We start from the raw sequence: 25,170 nt of genomic DNA on the forward strand, positions 1-25,170 counted from the left end.
CAGGTCGTTTTCTAGTTTGTCTTATTTTATTTGAACCTCATATTTAAGTGTAGCATACGTAGGAAGCAGCGCACGTTTTACAGATGTATGGTTCAATGAATTTCTCCCATTTGAACAGTTATACGGCCAGCATCCAGACTTTAAAAAACAAAGACTATTAATCTGCACCCTACATGCTGTCCTTCCTGTCCTTCTGTTCCCTCCCTGTTTTCCCCCAGGTGGTCATTGCTATCCTCACTTCTTACATCGTGGGTCCAATTTGCTTGTGCCAAAGTGTGGATACCCTGGGAAGCAGACTCTGAGAGCAAGGTTAGAGTTCAGGAAATGTATTAGGGAGAGCCCTTGGGATCAACGCTCATGGAAGAGGAGAGAGAGAGGAAGGGAGTGGGGTTGGGTAGAGGGAAAAGTTGAGCTGTGATTCAGTCTTAGTGGAAGCCTGATTTGACCCTATGGAGTCATGGAAAGGCCCTCAGAGATGTTCCATGTTGCAGAAGAAATAGTCACTGACGCCCCTGTGTTGACCAGTGATTGGCTGCCCAGGGAAGGGGCATGCCCTTGGCCACTGTTGCTCTTTTCTGCAGAGGCAGTTTCTGAAGAAGGCTGACAGCTGCTGGGTGTGTGTTGGCCCCTCTCCCAGAAGCTAGGAAAGAGTCCTCTTTTCCTGGGGGGACCCAAGCGTTGCATCACAACATCCAGTCCAGCCTTTTTATAACTGAAATCATACAGTATATACTTTTTTTGTGTCTGGTTTCTTTCATTTTACATTGTGTTTCTGAAACTCACATCGTGTGTGGTTATTCTTAGTACAGTCACTAAGTACTACCGTACTTGTGTGTGACTACACCCAATTCTGTTGGTGGGCATTTGGGCAGTCGCCAGTGCTTTGCTATTAAGAATAATGCTGGAAAAAAAATTGGGTGTTGTATGGAAACCAATTTGACAATAAATTTCATAAAAAAAAAAAAAAAAAAAGAATAATCCTGGAGGTGGCTCAGTTGATTAAGCATCCAACTCTTGATTTTGGCTTAGGTCATGATCTCACAGATTGTGAGTTCAAGCCCTGATGGTGTGGAGCCTGCTTGAGATTCTCTGTCCTCCTCTCTTTCTGCCCCTCCCCCTGGCTCTCTCTCAAAAATAAACAAACATAAAAAAAAAAATAGTGCTAGTATGAGGATTTTAAGTGCATGTCTTTTCATGGACATTTGTGTTGGTATATTTCTAGGGCTAGCATTGGTGGGTCATAGGGTATGCATTTGTTCAGCTTCAGCACATGCTGTGCATCAGTTTTCCCTTGTGGTTGTACCATTCTACTCTTCCAAGTGAGAAAATAAGTTATGTCCTCACTATACATGATTATCTCTTCTCTTCCATTTTAGCCTGTTTGTTCCTTTAGCCTATTTAGCCGCACATTTTATGATACTTTACTACTTCTTAGCCAACCTCAAAAATGTTTTTATTGAGCCAGTTTTACTGGAGAGGAAATGGAGAAGTGGGAAATGAGTTGTATTTATATACAATGATTGAGAAATGGAATATAATAATAGCTCATTTTCACTGAGTTTTTACTGTATTTGCCTGGCAACATTTCAGGGATTTTATGTGTAGTAGCTAACTTATTCTTTCTAGTAACACTAAGAGGGTAGGTATGATTATTCTCAGTTTACAGATGAGGAAACTGAGGTAGAGCTGTTAATAAACTTTTCTAGATCACAGAGTAGTCTATAGATAGTCTGGGTCCAGGGCCATGTACTATAACTTCCACAAAATTTTTTTTTTTAATTTTGTGGTATATTGTTAAAATATATATTTTTAAATATTTACTTTGAGAAAGAAAGAGAGGAAATCCCAAGCAGGCTCCGTGGAGGGCTCGAGCTCATGAACCATGAGATTATGACTTGAGCTGAAACCAAGAATCAGATGCTTAACTGACTGAGCCACCTAGGCACCCCAAAATATGTTTTGAAATAAGTGGCCACATATGTTTTGAAAAAGAGTTTGGAAATAAATTCTTAAATCATCCTATAAGAGTCCCAAAACATTGAGGTTAGATGGCCCTGTCTGGTGTTCACTGGAAGAGGAACTTGTACACAGTGGCTTTCAAACTTATTTTTTGTTCATCACAGCCTAGAATTGGGGGTTGTGAGATATTTTTGTCCATCTGTATTCTTGCTCTTTGTATTCTTATGATACCTGCCTCATGGTATTAGTAATATCTGCCTATCTTTTTGTTGTTGTTGTTGTTGTTGTTGTTAGGAGTGGATAGGATGATGTAAATCATTTAATACATTGCCTGGTTGGTGACAGCACATGATAATAATATCAACCATCTTTACTAAAAACAATAACAAACTGCTTTGCTGCAAGTTCTCAACACCCCTAGGATTCTGTCCCCACATCATGGGAACTGCCTATACCTCAGGGCACTTGTCAATCTGTGTGAAGTCCTAGAATTTTAGCTTTGGAGGGGTGACCTCCTCTGGAACAGACTTCATGTCCTTTGGTTTGGAATGTCCTTTGGTGTTTGAGATAATATATAAATAACATGAAAATAAATAATAAAAAGACAATGAAAATAACCACTTTTTGAGTGCCTGGGTGTGTGTCTGTCACACTGAATAGATTCTTTGCCTACATTGTATAACCTCATCCCCACAACAACTCAATGAGACAGCTTTGTTCTCATTTTACAGATGAGGTTACTGAAGCTCAGAGAGGTCAAGTAGCAATGGTGGTCCATCAGAGAACATCAAGAGTGGGACAGTAAAGTGGTAAAAGCAGATTTTATTCAGGAACTATTGCGATAGGGAAAAGAGTCCAGTATAAAACTATGCTCACTTCTGAATACTGCTAAAGTGGGGATTGACAGCCAAAGGGCAGAGTGGGTGGTAGTGGGGAAAGGGTGGGGAGGTGGTTGGAGGGGGCTGGTCAGTGGATAGAAAATTACCAAGAGGAAACATCAGAAGTTATGAGCAAGGGATGATTTCAGTTAAGCAGACGTCGCAGGATTCTTGCTGAAAGTAGGCCACCTGATCCAGTATCACTTGGTTGGGGGGTGCAGGTGAGGAAGAAGAATTTGATCACATGTCGAGGATGGAGAGTTTTGGCTAACCTGACTTGGCAAGAATTTTGCTAAAGCTGGGTCACACGAGCTGTACATGGAAGGACACTGAGGGCTTAGAGGAGCCTCTCTGGAGTTAGGTCAAAAAGCGAGTCAGATCTTTCACCAGCATGACTGCAGAGTGGTGCTGAAACTGTGGCCTGATTCCATGGCCTGCTGTTCTCTTCTCCAGAGCTCCTTGCTGCCCGGAAGTCCCTAAGGGGCCTGTGCTTTGCCAGTGGGTGGGAGGGCAAAGAAGTCAGGTGCCTGCACAGAGCTCTCACGTTTTCTAGAAGAGTATAAAAGCACCTTAAAGTTGTATCTGCCTTGTAGATCTCTATCTGGAGTATTAGTTATAAGCTAAGGGGTGTGGCTCTTGTCAGGAAGCACTGATCTGGTACCTGAGCAAGGGGCAGTTTTTAACTTCTGAACTTTTTAAAGAACAAACTAGAAGTTCTAGTAAACACCTTTGTATTTTAAACCCCTTAAATGTTTTACTGTTTACGACCTGGCAGGGTGTAAACTGTTAGATTGAGTGACTTAAGAAAACTATTTCTTTTTCTCAAGTGCAAGTGCACCCCCCCACCCCCCTTGAGTGTTTGACTTATTTGGCTTATTCACAGCCTTAAGTGAAAAATTTTTCTGTAATTAAAAAAACACTCATTTTTTTGTAGCTTTTCCAGTGACATCAGGAAAAAGTCTGCCAGTAATGCTTATTTGCCAACTAATAATAATAAAAAAATAAAAACAATGACTCTTCCTTTAATCATTTTCTGTAGGTCATTTAGAAGGCATTGGTACCAGATTTGTTTCCCTAGCACAAATGCTTTTTAGAGCAATGAGCAGCTGTTAAGCCTGTTTGGTTATCAACAGGATGTCCCTGATTTTCCAGTCTGTAAAGATTTAATGGCTTGATTCCTAAATTCCATTTTAGGAATTGGGTGGGTGGGGGAGGCATGTGGAGCGAGAGTTACTTTTCTAATGCTGAAAAGGTGTTATGTGCGTGCATTTTCATTTTTGTGAGGTATCCATTGACTGTAGGAAATTGTGGTTGTCCTATCTCACAAAATACTAAATCCATTTTTGTGAAGGATAAATAAATGCATGAGAGTGCTGAAAGTCCCATGTATTACGGAATGTGAATGTGTGCAGCTAATAGCTACATCCTTGGTTTAAGACATTTGGATGAGGTTAACCAGTCGAATTTCGGAGGAAACATACATTTGGAGGTAGCGATTTCTCTTTGCTGTGGAAGTTATCCATGCATGAGTAAATGACTCCTTAATAGAAACTGTTTCTGTGTAAATGAGCAGATGCCCTACGTGGGGGACAGTAGGAGCATATTGCCACCTGGATGCCAGTGTGTTTATTTAATTAGTTTGTGCTTCGCACCAGGATCTGCAGTGTAAGTAGGATGTCTGTTAGGATATACATCTGTTCTCCCTGTAAGCACTTCCAAGAGTTCCAGCATCCTAAAGGGACATTACTTCTTGAGATCTGAGCCTAATTATAGGAGCCATAGACTCCCAAATTTTAATTATAAACTTTGATCCTCTCTGGGGTCTCTGATAATTTTGTCTTCTCATTTATATTATTCATGTTTCTAGAGTAGTGCAACACAGGCTTACAGTCTCTTATCCAGAATCTTTGGGGTCATGTATTACCTAATTCTCCTGGGATATAAAGCACATTAATATTTCTGTAGTGAATGACTCTTCACACCGAGTGGGATCAGTAGAGCCCGTAACTAATTTCATGTCAGTTTTGATCGGGTTTTACGACTAAATTAGTTTTAAAAGCTCGGCGTTTGGGGTTTTTGATTTTTCACAGGGATGTGTTACCTAATTGTAATATCACAGAATGTACATATATCCTGTTGTATACCTTAAACTCACACAGTGTCGTATGTCAATTATATCTTTTTTTTTTTTTAATTTTTTTTAACGTTTTATTTATTTTTGAGACAGAGAGAGACAGAGCATGAACAGGGGAGGGTCAGCGGGAGGGAGACACAGAATCTGAAACAGGCTCCAGGCTCTGAGCTGTCAGCACAGAGCCTGACGCGGGGCTCGAACTCAGGGACCGCGAGATCATGACCTGAGCCGAAGTCGGCCGCCCAACCGACTGAGCCACCCAGGCGCCCCTAATTATATCTTAATAAAGCTGGGAAAAATTGGATTTCAGGTTTTTGGATAAGTAGATGTGGGGTCTGTTGCACAAAAACATTTAGAATCTGTTGATGTATTTTTATTTTGAAAGTAATTTTGAGGGGCATCTGGGTGGTTCAGTTGGTTGGGCATGTGATTTTGGGTCAGGTCATGATCTCGTGGCTCATGAGTTCAAGTCCCACATTCAGTTTGCTGTTGTCACCGCAGAGTCTGCTTTGGATCTTCTGCCCCCCACCCCCCCCACCCCCCACCCTCTGCTCCTTCCCCGCTTGTGTGCGCTCTCTCTCCCTCAAAAGTAAATAAACCTAAAAAAATAATAATAATTTTGAGGATCTGTATAGTCTGATATTTTATATATTTTTAGCTTATATTTAGTTTCTTGATAACTGAAGTTACTAATTTAATTCAGAGACATTAAATTTTATAAGTGTTTTAGGATGCTTTTCATGGTGGAAAATAATCCCTTTTTTCTCCTGATTTTTCTATAGATTCTCTGCTCAGCATCTGTTCTGGTTTCTTACTAAAGCAGCATCATGTTCTAATATTGTCTGTTAGTCTGGTTTTCCGAGGTTTCCTGCAATTATGTAATCTACACTGTTTCTTTCCTAAATACAGTGCTAATTAGAATTTTTTTCTGCTGGCGTTCCATCTTACTGTAGGGCCTGACACGGTATAAGGGCTCAGTAAGAATAGGTATGCATGGATTTGGGGGCTGGAGATGCCCAGGAATAATACTTGATCTCTGAGTTGTTCATTTTGCAGCCTTGGACATGTTACTAAAACTCTCTAAGTTACCAGTGTACTTATTTATAAAACAGGAATAGTAACTGATCAATGTGCTGTATATATAAAATGGGATAATATTTATAAAACACTTTGTGCAGTGACTAGCATATTAGGAAGAGCTCAGTAATTGGTACCTGTTTTGATCTTCTCTGACCCTGGTAAAGGACTTCATGAAATGTTTTCCAGTGCCTTACCACCTTTGGTTCCTTAAAATAATACTCGCTGAGAGAGTGGAGAGGCAGAAGCAAATCAAGCTCTTTGGTCTCTTTTTAAAAGCAAATTTTGGGACCCTGGGCTTGACAGGCAGGAGCAAGAGGGGCAATCTGGGCCATGGTGGATTTACTCCCACCCACCATGGGAGAGTTTCCCCTCCCCAATCCTCCCACTCCGCAAGGCTGGGCTCAACCAGGACAGCATTATTTATAAATAAAATTAGTTTGGTTGCTTATGGTTCTGAACAAATACATCTCTTACATTTGAGTTGTATTAGTTCGAAGACTCAGCTGAGATTCCTTGTGAAAAAGGGGACCTTTGGAAAAACTTGTAATTTGAATGTCAGATCTCAGTTTCTTGATTTGCAGAAGGAAGGATTTGGATTCCACAGTCAAAACTCCCTTTCAACTCTGAGGACTGTGTGAGAGTAATTCTAAGTTGCGTATAATTACAAGTTGGAGAATGAAACATCTAAGTAGAATTTGTAATTTTTGCATTGTACATCAGAAATGTGACTCTTGTCAGGACTCAATACCATACAGAGTAATAGATATTGGTAGAAGCATTTAGAGTACTAGTTGCACCATTAAGATAGAAAGCCATTAGAACCAGAATCTAATGATGGGAAGGATGAACCTCCTTTTTCATTTGTCTCTCTAGATTTTCCAGTCACTTGAAGAGTTTAAAATGATGCCTACTGCTGAGAAATCAGGAGGCAAGCCACTATGATTTGGGAGTTTCAAGAAAATAGATTAATATTTGAGTGATTAACGTACAAAGAAGAGAGGGGTATTTTAACATGCAATTCATGAGATGAATGAAGGTAGTCTTTTTACCCAACAAAAGTAGATCATGGATTTGACTTTCTAAAGAATTTTTGTGTACTATTAAAATAAGTACGTTTTTGATAGTCTGGAAAAGAAAATTTGCACATTTATGTAAGAAAATCATTTCTGTGCCTAATGTTCTTTTATAAACCAGTTGAGTATTTGAGTTTTGCTATATGGAATGTTGACTTTGATAAAATTTATTACACTTCTCTAAAAGCAAATGTCGGTATAAATATATAAAGAAATAGGTCACTTAAGTTGGCCATATATTGTTCTACTTATTATTCTCAATATTCTTAATAAGAAAAGTTGGACATATATACTTAATCTGCTAGGCTTCTGGGATAGTGGGATTTCTCAACTAGGGCAGGAGAGGATGGTGTAGGTAGGAGTTGTGGTATTATAAGAGGTGGTATTTTTAGTTACATATTTTTATAATGTAATTTTATTTTTTTATTATTTTTTATTTTTTAAATGTTTATTTTTGAGAGAGAGCAAGAGTGAGCGAGCAGGGGAGGGACAGAGAGAGAGAGAGAGGGAGACTCAGAATCCAAAGCAGAGCTGTCAGCGCAGAGCCCGATGTGGGGCCCAAACCCACGAGCCATGAGATCATGATCTGAGCTGAAGCTGGACGCTCAACCGACAGGGCCATTCAGGCACCCCGATAATATAATTTTAAATTTGGAAAGTTTGTTCATTTTTTGTTTCAGAAACTCCTGAAAATAAAATTTACCAAAATCTTTGCCAGGTTTGAGAGTAGGGGGATAGGTGATGGCTGCTATTTTTCTAATGGAGTCAGGGAACAAATGGACTTTATGTTTGTCAAAAGGGATGTCAATTAAAAATGGGTAAGAGAAAAATAAATGGATATGTGACACTTTTCTGGGAAAGATGGACATATTGGGATGAGCAGTATGGGACAAGAGCAATTCCAAGGTACTTACATTATAAATATTGTGTGTGGGGAGAGAGAGAAGATGGCGGAGTACGAGGACGCTGGGCTCACCGCGTCCTGCTGATCACTTAGATTCCACCCACGTCTGCCTACATATAAATAGTATGTATGGAGATGTATAATTTGGGTTTGTGTCCATCAATAATCTTTTGGTTCATTAGTCACACGATATCTTAGTAAATCTATGAGGGTGGCAAGGAGCAGGCATTATAGTATTAATATTTGCATAGATAAATGTAATTTGAGTCAATTATAATTTGAATTATGAACTACTTCCCTATTCACACTATTGAACAGCAAAACTTAATTAATTCTGACTTGGATTACAATATAGAAATTAAAGATTTGAATAAACCTTAGCCCGCACAATGTACTTTGGGAGGAAATTCTAAGCAGATATCTATTTTACCTACAGTTATTGACTCTAAGTAGTCCATAGTCTGTGTAAAATTTTGATAAGACACTTCTCAAACCTTATTTGAAAGTGAAGTGAGATAATTGTTGGACCTCAATATTAGGTAGAATTTGAACAGGGGAAGTTTAAAGAATTACTAGACTTCAATAGAAGAGTAATTATAAAAATGTAAAGTGAACTCTGAAGGGTACCCTAGGGTTGAGGGAGATTACAAAAGTAGAGATAAACTTAGAAAAGAAATCCCCCTCCCTAAAGCTGGGCTTCAGACCTCATTGAAAAAGGCATGGTTTAGGGGTGCCTGGGTGGCTCAGTTGGTTGAGTGTCCAACTTGTGGTTTTGGCACAGGTCATGATCTCCTGGTTCGTGGGATTGAGCCCCGCGTTGGGATCCACACTGACAGCACAGAGCCTGCTTGGGATTCTCTATCCCTCTCTCTCTGCCCCCCAGCCCCCATAAATAAGTAAAGAGAAAGCATGGTTTCATCCCACCACATGGTGGAGAAATTCAGTGGACTGTCTGGACCATAACTGGTTCACAGAAACCAGAAAGCAGGAAACAACCCTCTGATGAACAGGCTAGCTGAGGCTGACAGACCAGTGCTGAGTGGGTCAGGACTTTGGGAGGGAGCCCTCTTGCTGCCAGAGCAGTGCACAGAGTGTGATAGCTGTGTTGAGGTGGATGCAGGAAATAACCTTCTGGGGCACGGGTGAGCACAGGCTGGTGGGTGGGTGAATGGCAGGACTCAGAAAGCTACTGCTGCTGAGAGGCTTGGAATGCACCAGTGTCTGCACTAGGGGGGCAGCAATGAGGTGGTCATTGGGCTCAGGCTAGGGCTTGAGGTCGTTGAAGGCTTGTGTACTTTGGGCTTGCCCATGGGCCCGAGTGCCACCGTATCCTCCATATACAGGCCGCTTGGACAACCCCTTCCTACTACAATAGAGGGTATCTCTGATACCCTCTACTGATAAAACTAAGCATTTCTTCTTTACAGTGAGCATAGTGTTAAAAGAGTTCAATCTGTTGTCTCAGAACAAGTACTGAAGGGTGAATTTGGAGTTGAGAGACAACTGATTGATAATTGGCACAAAAAGCTAGAGTGACATGCCCAAAAACATTAAAAACAAACTTCAGAAGGGGCGCCTGGGTGGCTCAGTTGGTTAAGCATCCGACTCTTAATTTCAGCTCCAGTCATGATCTCACAATTCATGGGATCCAAGTCCTGCATCGGACTCTGCACTGACAGTGAGACCCTGCTGAGGATTCTCTCTCTCCCCCTCTCTGTCTGTCCCTCCCCAGCTTGTGCACTCTCTTTCACTCTCTCAAAATAAATGAACGTTAAAAAAAAGCCTCAAAAAAATGAGAAGTGCCAGTAAATTACCTGTGGGCTAGAATGGAGCTATTGACACTTTAAAGGAAAACCACACAATTCAGACTCCTTAGAAGAAATCATGTGCTAGTCCAGCTTGCAGTAACAAATTGTTTAAAATATGAAGAAGCAGAAAGGGGTGATCTATAATTCAGAATAAAACTATCACTAGAAACATACCTTGAGATGATGCTGATGTAAGAATTAGCAGTTAAGAGCATTAAAACTTCTTAAAGCAAATATGGTCTAATGGATAAGAAATCTCAAAAAAAAAAAAGGAAACTATGAAAAAAAAAGAATCAAATGGAAATTCAAAGACTGAAGTAGATATGAAATGAAAACATTTGTTGTATGGAGTTAAATGCAGACTAGAGGTGGCAGAATAAAAGGTCAATGAGCTAGAAGTCACTCAAAGTTACCTGAGAAAAGAAAAAGGGAATTAGATGGGGAAAAAAAATGAGCAGAGCCTCTGTGACTTGTGGGCAGTATCCAGCCATCTTACAAATGTGTAACTGGAGTTCTGAAAAGAGGAGAGAGAGAAAAAAATGTGGCAGAAAAGGTGTGAGGTTTTTTCGTGCTGTTGTTGTTGTTGTTGTTGTTGTTGTTGTTGTTGTTGTTTAAAGTAGGCTTCATGCCCACTGCTGGGCTGGACCTCACTCTGAGATCAAGACCTAGCCGAGATCAAGAGTCCAGATGCTTAACCGACTGAGCCACCTGGGTGCCTGTGGCAGAAAAGGTTTTTGAAAAAATGGTTAAAAGTTTTCCAAAATTGATGGAAAACATCAGCCTACAAATTCAAGAAGCCTAATAAATCTTAGAAAGGATAAATCCAAAGAAAACCACACTTAGGCACAAGCAGTCAACCTGCCGAAAATTAATGATATAAAGAGGAGCCTTAAAAGCAAAGTGATGGGGGCAAAGAGGTCTGACTTCTCAGGAGCAATACAAAGTAGAAACAATGCAGTGACGTCTTTAAGAGAAAAACAGAAAGCCTGTTAATCTATAGGATTCTGTATTCAAACAAAAATAAAGATGAAGTAAAGATATTTTCAGGTAAGAGTTGAGGATTTTATTTGGAAAAAGTTTTTCAGAAGTCTTCCAGCAGACTTCCCCAGAGGTTGCATTATATGCTCAGATGCCCACGCTGTATGGCAAGGAAGGGCCTGGCGTTTTCATCTTCTAGAGTGAGGTTTTTGTCATCAAGAAATAGATAAGGGCAAAGAGAAATCAGTTATTGTATAGGCAACCAGCACTATTTGCCACATGGGAGTTAAATTACTTTTGTAATCAGGAAAAAAGCCAATCTGTGTTTGGCACACAGATGCAAGTAAAGCAGAAAATAAGTCATTTGCTGTTAGGTTGGCCATTTATGGATCCTTAGAAGGCTCTGTAGGAAACCTGTAGACCTCATCTTATATTCCTTCTTCGGTATGCATTCAGTATTCCAAACATGCTTGCCACTGGGCATAAGAACACAATAATACACTTTGACCTCGGTGTGCTGGAGAGAGACCCAGGCAGCTCTCACTGGGTTTTAGTGACCACCTTCTAGGCAGCATGTCCTCTTTGTCAGAGAGCAAATGAATTTTCTTTAGAAACTGGCTAGGAAGCAATTAAATGCAACTGGGATTGTCATGGACTGTTTCACAGAGTAATAGTTAGCAGCAGCGGTGTTTGCAATTGTCCTTTGTTGAGGGTCAGGTGCTATCTTGAGTGCTTTCAAATCTCCCATCAATTTATGTGTTAAACATTATCTTTCCCATTTTTATACTTTTTTTTTTTTTTTTGAGATAGCGTGAATGGGGAAGGGTCAGAGAGAGTGAGGGAGACACAGAATCTGAAGCAGGCTCCAGGCTCTGAGCTGTCAGCACAGGGGCCAGTGCGGGGCTTTCACTCATGAGTGAGATCGTGACCTGAGCCCAAGTCAGACGCTTAACTGAGCCCCCCAGCGACCCTCTCATTTTTATAAATGGAAATTGAGGCTTCTATTAGGAAATCAACTAAGGACATTGCATCGTTAAGAGGCAAAACTATGGTTTAAATCTAGGACAGCCTGATTCTAAAGCCTGTGTTCCTAAACCGGATATAGGATGGCTGTGGGCGGACTTGGATTCTCTTGACTGAAAAATATTGTACCTTTTTGGTGGGTTGTAAATTGATTCACACCAGTCATTCTTGGAAGTGTTACATGTGATTTGCTCATTCCTGGTTGTTATAATGCTAAAAGTATTCTCATAGGGAAACCATTCACTAGAATATAAATTGAAATCATTCAGGTTATTTGCAGGACAGTGTTGACTCTGTCCATGCTTGTTGTATTTACATTTAATTTACTCATTTAACCTCTAGAAGAACTCGAAGAGGCAATTCAATTTTCTGGTTATTTTATAAGACAAAATTAGAACTGGCCACTGCCACCAATATGCTTTGTGATTCAGTAAGGTACTGATTTTTCTGGGTTTGGTTTCCTCTCCTTTTAAAAGGGCAGAGGGGGTTGAATTAAATGATCTGAGCTTCCTTACATATTAAAATTAAGCTATACATTCCTTGTTCATAAACCATTTGGTACCTGAATGATTCAAGTATCTAGACATAAACATTTAATGAGCAAAGTAAGTTCACCTAAATTCAGAGAATGTAGATTGGTCTTTTAATTTAACTCTGTAAGCAGTAGCTAATTTGCATGAGGCTGAAATGATTTTCCATTTAACTGAAGTTGCAAAATGGTTCATTGATGATTTGATTCTGACTGACCCTTTGATAAAAATTCTGAGTCTGAACTAGTCGCGTCTACAGTGAAGGGGCAGAGAGGAGTGAGCGGTATTTTCATGAAGGACTGAATCAGGGTGGTTGGAGGAAGAGGTGGTGTCTATGAGGAACACAAGTCTTTTATTGTTGTGTTTTGTCATCTTGTTCGTACAGAACTATTGCAGCTTGTTGCAAACAGTAGTAATGCTGAATAGTAGAAGAGATATAGGACCTTGGGGTCCTCTTTATTTAGCTAGCATATGGGGAAAGAGAACTAGAATAGTGCGCAGGCAGCTTTTCAATGGTCCTTGTTTGGAAGTGGTACACATCACTCTGGGTCTCTTGGTTGTTGTTGTTGTTTTTTTTTTTAAGTTTATATCTTTTGAGAGAGAGAGAGAGGGAGAGAGAATCCCAAGTAAGCTCTGCATTCTCAGCGCAGAGCCCGATGTAGGTCTTGAACTCAAGAACTATGAGATCATGACCTGAGCTGAAATCAAGAGCCAGACGCTTAACCGACTGAGCCACCCAGGTACCCTGGCTCTTATTTTTTGGACCAAATCTCTGCCACATGGCCACACTGCAAGATATACTGAGGGTTATTTTAAACTGTGTGCTCAGGAAGGATAGTATAAGGTACATAGAAATACAGGTAGTTGGGAAAATAAGTGAGTGAAAAAAAATCAAGACAGTTTTTACTATAGGAAAAACAAACAGTTGTACAAGGAGGGGGATGAAATAAAGATGATAATGGGTGGCATTTACTGTGTACTTTATACCAGGTACTATTCTAAGTTTTTACATTTCCCCATATTACTTTTCTTAAAAAGTCTGAGATAAATACAGTTCTAATTACCATTTTACAAATGAATTTCACCAACAGTGATGATATCACCATATTTATTGGATAAATGGGGTAGGGAATAAGGACAATGGAGTGAGTCAAGCATCATCACAGTAGGAAATAGAAATAACATAGAAGTAATATAATATCTAAAATTAAATAGATCAGCAGTATACACATGCCATTTAGAAACACAGAGGTAGGGGCTCCTGGCTGGCTTGGAGCATGCAACTCTTGATCTCGGGGTTAGGAGTTAGAGCCCAGTGTTGGGTGTAGAGATTACTTAAAAATGAAACCTTAGAAACACAGAGGTAAATATCAGTAAGCTTAAAAAGCTGGAACTCCTCAGGGTGATCATTTCAGGTACGGGGTCTGGGATTGTCCTTGTGCTATTGCACTTTCTAAACTGTTTCAATAAAAATATGTCTTGGTATCAAAGTATTTAGAGATCAAAGGACAATGATGTGTGGGTGGTCATCATTTTTATCTTATTTTCAGATAGAGCAGAAATGGTTTTGTAAATCATTAAGTAGTGGAGCCTAACACTGAAAGGGAGCCGAGGCCAGATTTCTTTTTTCTTTCCCTTTTTCTTTTTCTTGTTTGTTTGTTTGTTTGTTTGTTTGTTTGTTTATGAGAGAGTGTGTGCGTGTGTGTGTGCGTGTGCATGTGGGAGACAGGCAGAGGGAGGGGGCAGAAAGAATCCCAAGCACCTCCACACCCAGCATGGAGCTCGACGCAGGTCTTGATCAATCCACAACTGTGAGATCGTGACCTGAGCCAAAACCAGGAGTCAGACACTCAACCAGCTGAGCCACTCAAGTGCCCAGGAGCTGAGAACAGATTTCTAGACTGGGTTTCCTCTGCACTTTCTTGATAAGTCACTTAACCTTTGGGCGCTCATTTCTTCAAATGTTAGTGAGAATGATGATCTCTTACATGGCTAAAATGGTTTTTAAAATTACTTTAGCTTCTAAAGTTCCATGTTTCTGGGTGTTAAACTAATTTTGTTTTTAAACAAGCACTACTGTGAATGCATCAGAGCTTCGGAGCTGGTTTTGGATGCAGCATGGCTGTGTGGTCACAACCAACCCTTGCTATTATTCTTACCTAGCATCTTCGGTAGTAGTCACTTGGCTGTAGGGTTTCTCAGTACCAGTTTATGTAAGTATGTATTCATGTAATTGAAATCCAGTAGCTTTTTAAAAACCTATTCAAGTGTAACAAAGAAGAGTGTGTACCTTACAAGCTCTGAATTTGGAATATACAGCTCAGTGACTATAGTTGATAATACTATACTGTATATATGAAATTTGATGAGAGTATATCTTAATTGTTTTCATCACACACACACTCCGAGGTGATAGATGTGTCCATTAACTTGGTTGTGGTCAGTATTTGGCAGTATATATGTATATCAAATCATGTTGAATGCTTTAAATATATACCATTTTATTTGTCAATTATACTCAGTAAAACTGGGAAAAAAAATTATCATTATCCCAGAAGCCCCTTCCAGTTTCTTCCCTCGAAGGTTCAACCGCTACCCTGACTTGCAATAGATTAGGTTTTAAACTATATATAAATGGCAGGTAGTGGTTTTTAAAATCGTACATATATATGCATATACATTTACTTGTTTCTTAAGTCAAAAATATTTATAAATACATGTACATAAACGTCTGTACACATTCATGCTTTGAGATTTTGCGGGGAGGGCTTGCCAATTTTGTTTCTGGCTTCCCAAGATGACAATATTTAAATTTGTTGAGTTTCCTGCTGTTATTGATTGTATAAGTAGTCCAAGTCCTCCCCAACTTACGATGGTGTTATGTCCTGATAAACCCATAAGTTGAAAATACCATTAAGTCAAAAATGCAATTAATACACCTAACCTACTGAACATCCTAGGTTAGCCCATCCTACTTTAAATGTGCTCAGAACACTTACATGAGCACAGTTGGGCAAAATCATCTAACACAGAGCCTATTTTATAATGAAGTGTTGACTCTCTCATATAATTTATTGAATGCTGTACTGAAAGTGAAAAACAGAATGGTTCTATGGGTACAGGTAAGTGTGTGGGTTGATTGCATGGCCTACTGGTGGCTGGTGAGCCCAGCATCCTGAGAGATGATCCTACTGCCTATCGCCAGCCTGGGGAAAGATCAGAATTCAAAGTTAAAGGTGTGGTTTCTACTGCATGCATATTACTTTTGAACCATCATAAAGTCAGGGACTGTAAGTTTGGGACCATCTGTATGCACACATTGATTACCCATTTACTCCTTCTAAGTATGGGCATAAAAGCATAGTTTCAAGTATGAAAACTTTTATTCTAGGTCCAGTGGCATTGCAGAGCACGGATGGTTGCAGGAGCCAATTTTTACATTGTCGGACGAGACCCCGCTGGCATGCCTCATCCAGAAACAGGGAAGGATCTTTATGAGCCAACTCATGGTGCCAAAGTGCTGACAATGGCCCCTGGGCTCATCACCTTGGAAATAGTTCCCTTTCGAGTTGCAGCCTACAACAAGAAAAAGAAGCGTATGGACTACTATGACTCTGAACAGTAAGTTTTATTGTCACAAATCTATGAAACGCCTTGTGCTCTAAGCTGCTCCCAGGGCTTTAAAGTATTGTCTCAGTTTTATAATAACTTCACTTTGTTGTACAAACTTTGTTGTACACATTTCAGAGAAAGGCCAAACCAAGGAAACTAATTTCTCAGTATTCCAGCAGTTAGAAGTAGAAGTAAAAATTGAATCTGGTTTCATGCTTCCTGGTTCATATATAAATGGCATGTAGTGGTTCAGTTTTTTTGTTGTAGAGTGCATAAGGTCAGTATTGACATGACTATTTCTGCCATATCTACTCTATGTTATGGAGCATGTAGTAGAGATGATTACTCTGGTAAGCCCCAAAAATCTTAGCATTGAGAGAATTTAATAACTATGCAATCACTTATGTGATAGGCACTGTCCTAATTGCTTTATAGGCATTAAACTAATCCCTACAACAATCCTATGGTGCTATTATCCCGATTTTATAAATTAGTAGTAAGCTGAGGCATACAAAGTTCGAATAACTTTTATAAGGCCCAGAGCAGTAAATGGCAGCCCAGCAGTTGAACCCAAGCAGTGTGACTACAGAGCCTTTGCTCTTGACCACGAAGAGTGTAACTTCTTTCTTCAAAGATCTTAGGAGGAGCAAAACACTAACAAGCTTTTAGTACAAATTATTGGTAGTGTTGAACATGTATCTGTGTCCCTTCAATGAAAAATTGTATTAATTTTTATTTATATATAATAACAATTGTTAGTACATTCTAAATTTATTTTTAAACATTTATTTATTTTTGAGAGACAGAGAGCACAAGTGAGGGAGGGACAGAGAGAGAGGGAGACACAGAATTCAAAGCAGGCTGCAGGCTCTGAACTGTCAGCATAGACCCTGACATGGGGCTCGAACCCACAAACCATGAGATCATGACCTGAGCCGAAGTCGGATGCTGAACTGACGGAGTCACCCAGGTGCCCCAATTGTTAGTATATTCTAAATTTAGAGTGACACGTTAGGGCTCTAGAATAGGAAGTTATGGGTTCTAGCTCTTTCTTTGCTGTGTGACTAGCCTTGTTTCTTCATCTCTAAAGTGATGGCGGTAGATGAGTTGATTCCATCTTAGTTCAAAATCTGTAGTTCTTTCCATGATCTGTAGCATCTAGTTATTTTTACATTTTTAGCAGATACTTGTTTTGTTGATTGATGCTTTTTTAGTACAAATTACAATTCATGTGCAGCAAGTAGAATGGAGAAGTACTTTTTTATTTGTTTTCTTACATTTATCTCTACTAATAGGTACTAATTGAAAATTGTTCATGGTCTAATAACCTTTAATCTGAGAGTGCTCATCCTTTTTTCCATGATACTTTATAGTTAATTCTGTGTTCAGGAACAGAGAACCCTGATCCTCACCCTGTGTCCTCATTTGGTGTAGCCCATTTTGTAATAATGGGGATGGACAAGAAAGAAAAAGAAACCTTTTAAAGATCAAAACATTCTCTTGTCTCTAAAAGTGACATGAAGTTTGGTGTCATTTAATTTCTTTGTGATAAATGGTAAATTGGGTAAAGAAATACTGCTATTTACAGTAGAGTTTGAGAGATTTATTGGCTTTTCACTTAAGGCATGAATACTGCTGGAGAAAAAAATGCATAATTTTAGATGATAGGCTTTTCTGAGTGGTGAACTGGAGCTAAAATGCAGGAAAATTTTATGAGTCAGTGAACAGAAAGGGCTTATATAACTGATACAGGCAAGTGTAAAAGAACTCCTAAGTACACTTTGGGGCCTAGGTGTGGAATTCAAGACAGGAGCTATTCTAGACTATTATTCTGAAAATCTGAAATGTGGTCCAGATTCTAGTATACTTCTGAACCAAACCAAGAGAAGAATTTGCAATAATCCAGACCATTTTTACTTTTATAAAAGATCAGGATTTGCCAACACATAGAAATAGTTTTAAATCGTGGCATGTTTTGTTTTGGCCTAAAAATATATAGGCCTGTGTATGTTGTTTGTATGTCTATTTATATATGTATGCATGTGTACATACACTTACATAATGTATGTGCACACAGAGCAATGTCACTGTCTCACAAACAGGGCATCTATAAGAGGGGTGTGCTGAGAGTTGCAAATGGGCTCTTCTCTTCCAAAGGGATGCCTCAGAAGCTTTAACAAGAGAATTTTAAGTAAAGGGGCACCTGGGTGGCTGAGTCGGTTAAGCATTCAACTCTTGATTTTGGCTCAGGTCATGATCTCATGGTTTGTGGGTTCTAGCCCCACATCAGGCTCTGTGCTGGCAAAAAAATTTAAAAAAAGAATTAAAAAAATAAAAACAATTTGAGTAAACCTTGAACTATATTGCCACAAAAGGTGATTGAAACTGAAAATATAAATTAAATGTTAAGGAAAGTAAAAAGTTTCCAATACAGTCCTGTCTTTTTGTGGTTAAAATTATCTAGTGCCTCCATTAGAGATTCTAATTTACTTATTTCGGGGAGAGGCCTACACCCCAGCAGTTCTTTTGTAAGCTCCCCAGCTGCAGACCCTTCAGTGTGACTCATGGAGGGTAGCATTGCTTTCTACATATTTGTAAAACATACAGTGTCAGAGACAGAATGCTGGGCTGGGAAACCCTTTACTTCTGATCCAGCATGCAGTTGTTTGTTTAGTTTGTGTACAAGATGTTATGAACATAATCTTGTTCTGAAAGTTAACAGTCACTTACAGAGTGAGGAGAGAGAAATAGAATCGTTCTGCCCGTGGCCACATGGTTAAAACTTAGGTGAGTTTCCATGTCCGTGAGTTAAGGAAACAAAACTAAATAGAGTTGGGCTTTTCTTTTTCACTTCTCCTTTACTGATGTTTCATTACTGTGGTTTCTTTGCATGCATGATCAGGTGATTTAATCACCCGCAGGACCTAGAACCCATCTGTATGTAGTTGACAGACGTGCTGGGGGAAGCCCTTGATAACTTTCACGTTTTGTTAAATCTGTGTAGTATTGCTTTAAGTCTCTCTTTTAATCATTCAAAAGCTAAATAATTACATCAGTTCTCATAAGATTTTCCAGTGATGAATTCTATATTAGTTGCATGAGTGGCTCATTTTCTTGGAATTTTTTTGAGTTTACCAAATCTTAATAAATTGTAACTTGGGAAGCCTTAAAACTGCCTTAGTTTTCTGATTTTTTATATTTGTGTTCACATATAATTAAGTTGATGGGAACATGTTGGAAAGTGATTAAAATTTTGTGGAAAGGCGATAGTCTTTGATGTAGTGAGAAAACACAGTTATTAATTATGCACATATGAGGTTGTCTTATGTTTGATTAATGGATGTTATTCAATGCCAGCTTTTATGTAATTAATGATTTTGCAGCTTTTGATTTAATTAAATACTAGTGTAAGACAAGGCTTAGGGAGAACAAAAACAAACTTTATGAAGATTTCAAGTAAGATATTGATAGGAATTATGATAAAAATCATCTGTTTATACTTAGGAAGCTCAAGTAGGCTCGTATTTGCTATAATAGTGACTCAAGGAAATTTAGTTTTAGGACTACAAGACTGAACTCCGTTCTTTCAGATATTACAAACTTTTAGAATTCTCAGTTATTTGTAATGTTTTCTCCTTTATGCAGATCTTCTTAGTATTTGGGTAAAAAAATTCAAAGTTATGGTTCAGATTATTGAAATGGCAACTTAACAAAAAGAGCATACATGAGTGAGAGTGCCTTGTGGAAATGGGTATATGAAGGGACAGGTGGATGAAAATGTTCCAGTCTGGTTATTTCCACATTATCAGTAGAGTGCTTTCATAGCTTTAATGTTGAAGTTGATATTAATTCACATACTGTTAGTGTCATTTAAAAAATATTCTAATTATAGACACTTTTTCGTATAGCTTTCCCTTCTTTTATGTGCTTTCCACAGGAAAGCTCATCTTTTCTAGTGGTTTCTGTGCAATGACTTTTAAAGCTATACTTCATTATTTCCAAGTTGCTAATTGTGTTAGTTTTCTAGTGCTAACACATGACTACAAATTTAGTGGCTTAAAACAATCCTTACTGTCTCAGTTTTTTGGGTTGGAAGTCTGGGTGGACTGCATTGGATTCTCTGCCCAGGCTGGGCTCTCATTTGAAAGTTCTGGAAAGAATCCATTTCCAAGGTGACCCTTGTTGGCAGAATTCAGTTCCTTGCAGTTGTGGGGCTGAGGTCCCCATTTTCTTGCTGGCTGTTGGCTAAGGATTGCTCTCTGATCCTAGAAGCCATTTTAGATCCTTTCTTCTAGACACCTCCATCCCACCAACAGAATCTCCTTCATGGTGAATCCTTCTCCCACTCCAAATCTCCCTGACTTTCCCTTCTATTATTTGAGAAAAGTCTTTGCTTTTAAAGGGCTCCAATAATTTAGGTTAGACCCAGGTAATTTCACTATTTTGCCATACAAATGACCTATAGTGGTAGTAACATTATTTGTCTTCATTCTTTCATAGACCCCTCTTTTGCAGACATTCTAGAGAAGTGAGAAAGTTAAGTTTTCTAGAAGTAAAATAAAAGTAACTTTTTTCTCTGGAGGTTAATATTAGGAATAATAGATAGGACATCCTAAGGAGATGTTGTGGTATTTTCATTATAAAACCCAGTAGTACTCCTGTCCTGCCTTTTTAAATCAGTTACAACATCTGAAAGAGAGAAGACATTGGTGGGGGGGAGGGTAACCAATATAAAGGTCCCAATCACAACTCTATTGTGCTGGAATAGACTATATGGAAGACTTATTTTTTTAATGCCTAGGACGCCAAAGAAGCGTTGAACCAAAGAAGGCCAAAGATCTGCTCCTTCCCTCCACCTCAGAGCCCTGACCAGTTTTGACTACTCGTATGAGATAAACGGACATATGTGATAGGGGAAAAGTAGAAAGAGCAAATGAGACAGTTCTTGGGAAAGAGTTCCCACAGAGCTTAGGGGAGAATAATCTGGGTCTCCCCAGAGAGCAATCCAAGGTGATCTTAACACTCCAGCCTGGTGGAAGGAAAATAGGCCTTAGTCATACACCTTTGTTCCTAGAAAGTTCCTTCTTTCTGGGTGAGTGGGGTACCCTGATTTTGATGCAATTTGGGGTAACAGATGAATAGGATGCATTCTCCCAGTGGTCAACCAATAAAATCATTATGGAAACATTTAAAAGAAAAATAACACTCAGGCAGTCACCTATTTTATGTGTGTGCTTTGAGTTTTATTCTTTTTCTGTACATTGATTTAACATAGTTGAGTTTATAATAGTTTTTTTTTTTACCCTGCTTTTAATTATTTACTTTTCATGAGCATCTTTCCATGTTAAGCTCATGTAAGCATGTATTTATTGTAAGCTCTCTGTATACATTCTTTTGTTCGTTCTGATACCGTACTGTGCCACAAGTCCCAATGGTGTGTGTGCAGCATAGGGCCGAGTGAGGAAGCTTGGGAAGGTTCCCTCCGTGCTGCGGAACAAGACTGGCTGAGAGGCTTCCTCACACAACTTGTGTCCTTAGGTATCACCGAAGGCAGGTAGCATCTGCTTGTCATATCTGGTCCCACCCCTTCTACCCCGTTGTCTCGCACACATGGAGCAGAGTTTTTCCATATCTGTACTTTCAAATGCTGCTCTACTGAGACCTGGTCGTGATCTCCCCTCAGACTGTGGAGCTGTGCCGTGTTGTCACTGGTCTTACTGCAAAGAGTTCCAGGAGGAAAGAGCCACAAATCATCATGTCTGATGTCTTGATTTTTTGTTTTCTCTCTGCTTTGCTTTTTTCCCGTGACTTTTGGGGTCTCCTCATTTTTCTTATGCTTTCTGCCCTTTTTGGGGTACGACTGGGATTTACTTAGTATAACAATGTCAAATCAATTTCTTTCTTAACAACATGCCATTTAGCAGACAGGCTTTCTCAACCTTGGCATTATTGACATTGGGACCAGATAATTGGTTGGGAAGGGGATGCCATCCGGGGCATTCTAGAATGTGTGCCCTGGGGAGGAGGAAGTGAGGTTGCAAAATCACCTGTCTTGAGAATCACAGGTTTGTAACAATATTGGCATGTTTAGGTACTTATTTTCTTTTTAATTATTTTGTCATTAGTCACAAGTCAAAAATATGGGTTTGTTTTTGTTTTTGTTTTTTACTCCAGCGACTTCTTTTTACTTTTGTATTTGGAGCTGATCTAGATGTTTTGAGAGTAACAGATATCCTGGTTTCTAAGTAAATGAGGATACTCACATGTTTCTTAAAAGTAGAAAGCAAATAACAAGATGAAGAAATCCTGGTGAAAGATATAAAGGAAATTATTTAATGTAGTCAAAGCAGTGTCCTTGCCATCTAGCAGTGTCCTGGGTTTACCTAATTTTCTGGTTAACTCATGGATGCTTAAGCTGCTTGAGTTACTAATTTTGAAAACCCTTTGAAAATGTATTATTTCGGTCTCTATAACCTACTGCAACTAAACAGGCTGTATACAGAGAGCAGCACTCAGGGACATCAGCGTGTGCTCAGAAGAGGTCACTACAGTCTGCTGAGAGGAAGTTTTCATACAATGGGATTTCAGCCATGTACCTCATACCAGACAATTTTATTTGGATGATGGGCACCTGAGAGCTTCTGAGTTTAGCTTTCAAAAAATTGAGATCCACCATCCACTCTTGAGTAATCAGAGGCTTCTTTCAGAACCAGGTGAAAGTTGATATGCTCTTTCCCAGCACAGAAGCCCCATTTTGGCCATTAAGGTATTTATGGATCCTTTTGAAACCTGTCCATTGGCACTCAGTTCAAAACCTCTGTTTGTCTACACTGTGGTAGATTATAGTCTTCATGACCCTTTTTGGTAAAGAAAATTGACTTGACTGCAGTGCACTTCAGGACGGTCCTTGAAATTTGTTGGTTTTTTTTAATGTTTATTTTTGAGAGAAAGCGTGTACGAGAGTGGGGGAAGGACAGAGAGGGAGGGAGACAGAGGATCTGAAGTGAGCTCTGTGCTGAGAGGGAGAACCTGACACAGGGCTTGAACTCATAGCTGTGAGATCATGACCTGAGCCCATGTCAAGATGCTTAACCAACTGAGCCACCCAGGCACCCCTAGAAATTTGTTACCTGTCTGAGTGTTTGATAGGAACTGTTCTCTAGCTTTTACTTAAAAGATTGGGGTGTTGGGAGGGAAGTATGATGAATTAAGGATTTTGGTTAGGTAGGTTCTAGATAGTTGAATTTTTTGTGTATTTCAGTTGGTCTTTGGTTTGAAACTAAACATTGTTAAATTTGTCATGTACATTGCCAGCCAGTAGTTTTTTTGGTTCTGAGAAAGAAATCCATAAATAACTGTTTATCTGGTTTTGGAGAGATGACTTTTTGACCTCACGCCTAAGAATTTTTAGTTTTGATCTACATAGTGTCATATATGAGCTTCTTTCAAGTTGGATGAAAAGTTAGACCCCAAATAGTTCATTTGATTCACTTAGAAGTTACCACTATGATTTTTAGTTCTATCAGAGAAGAAATTCCCCTTTGCTCCTCTGCTTGCTTATCATCTAGTTACCTTTTTTTTACAAAGCCCATGCTAATTGAATAACGAACCCTCAAAAGGTACACTTGATGGGCCATCTGTTGACCCCAGCTCTTGTCCATTTGAACAACTCATGCTGCTGGTGGCTCTGATGACCACATATGTGGACTAAGAGACAGCAGATGGTTGTAAAGATTTAAAATCTTCAACAAGTGGCCAAGAGTCATTGTACTTCGGAGTTAGTCAAGATGCTGGCCACATGTAGTTAGTATATCCCACGTGGGACAGGATGCTGGTCCACAGGGTCCCGCATAGCTTGCTAGATGGCGTGTTTTTCCTTCTCCCTGCCATTCCATCCCTTTTCTTTCTTTAAGAGATGTGGACTGTAAGAAGCTATGACCAAGTGGTTTTGAGAAGGAAAAAAAAAATCAAACATAGTTGTGTGTGTGTGTGTGTGTGTGTGTTGTTGTTGTTGTTGTTGTTGTTTTTCCAGGCACCATGGGAGATTGGTTAACTAGTGTAATTAGATGGCTTATTAGAATTGCTTTGAGTGAAAGCCCTCAGGGTCATTTATTTGGTAGCCTTTCTGTTGTGGCAGATTCCTGATTACTCCCAGGTAAAGTTGAGAGCTAAATTTAGATTATTCCCCAAATGCCTGAGTTTTTACTTGACTCAGTTATTTCTGTAAGATCATGTCTAATTAAAGATGAATTGTGAAAAATATGATTTGATTCTAGATAATGTGACTCTTGTACGAAGTCCTTGCACCTGACTTCTTATAAAAAGTAAAATCCTTATGTGACAGTACAAGTATGAGGCAGAGGAAAATAAATGTGTTTTCTGTAGCCAGGGTGGAGTGGAACCGCCACCATGTGGGAACAGAAACTCCCATTTCATGTGATGAAGAAATGCTTGTGGCATGCGGGGCAGATGGAGTGTGAAATAGAGTCAGGAAAAGAGGTACCCAGGGACCTTGGTTTTAAAATGCAATTTCAGAAAGAATGCAAGCAGACTTCTGGATTCCAGACAGTTTGGCATTCTAGGGGAAAGAAAGGGCTGTAATTGGTCTGGCGTTTTTCCTTTAATCAAATAGTCAAGACAGTCATCCAGAAAGCTGTGCTCTCACTTCGTTCTCACTGCCATCACGAGCAAGCACTTTATGCATGGGACACAAGCTTTCCTTTGTTGAAATCAAAGTTTAAGATTTACATGGCCATAAATCTCCAGGGTCATAATTTTCCTTAGTGAAGCTTATATAGGGAGCTGATCAGTGAACCTTCTGAGGACCTGCAACATTCAACCAGTGTTTTGTTGGGTAGATTCTAGCTAAACTAACTGATTTTACATCAGATTGGAGTGAGGATGTTTAGATACAATTGGAAAGCTCTCTGGACCCCTCCACCCTCTTGGCTTCCTCTCTGACCTCAGGTGGAACCTGGCTGGCCTGGAGAGAAAGTCCGTAGTGTTGATGGATTCTATTATTAATCCATTCCCACACAGCTTCTTGTTCTCCTTGAGGGCAGTCTCAACGTCTTTATTGAGAAGGTTGGGAGTGTGCTGCATTAACTGCCTCGTCTTTTTCTCACCCCAAACCATCCCTGTTTCTACCTTCCTTCACTCCTGCTGCTCCTCCGTGTCAAAGCCCCACTTCT

At 39.5% G+C, this 25,170-nt stretch overlaps 1 protein-coding gene across 3 annotated transcripts in view; it reads left to right on the forward strand.

Moving 5' to 3' along the window:
- The window catches only part of PAPSS1 (3'-phosphoadenosine 5'-phosphosulfate synthase 1), a 104,378-nt gene that overhangs the window by 73,428 nt on the left and 5,780 nt on the right, over positions 1 to 25,170 (forward strand). For all 3 annotated transcript variants that reach the window (XM_019416712.2, XM_019416704.2, XM_019416722.2), the window contains exon 11: positions 15,759 to 15,988. In XM_019416712.2, coding sequence (XP_019272257.2) covers positions 15,759 to 15,988 — 230 coding nt within the window. The remainder of the gene's footprint in view (positions 1 to 15,758; positions 15,989 to 25,170) is intronic.

The sequence above is a fragment of the Panthera pardus genome, unplaced genomic scaffold, assembly GCF_024362965.1.
Source record: "Panthera pardus isolate Hobbes unplaced genomic scaffold, ASM2436296v1 HiC_scaffold_13, whole genome shotgun sequence".
NCBI lineage: Eukaryota > Metazoa > Chordata > Mammalia > Carnivora > Felidae > Panthera > Panthera pardus.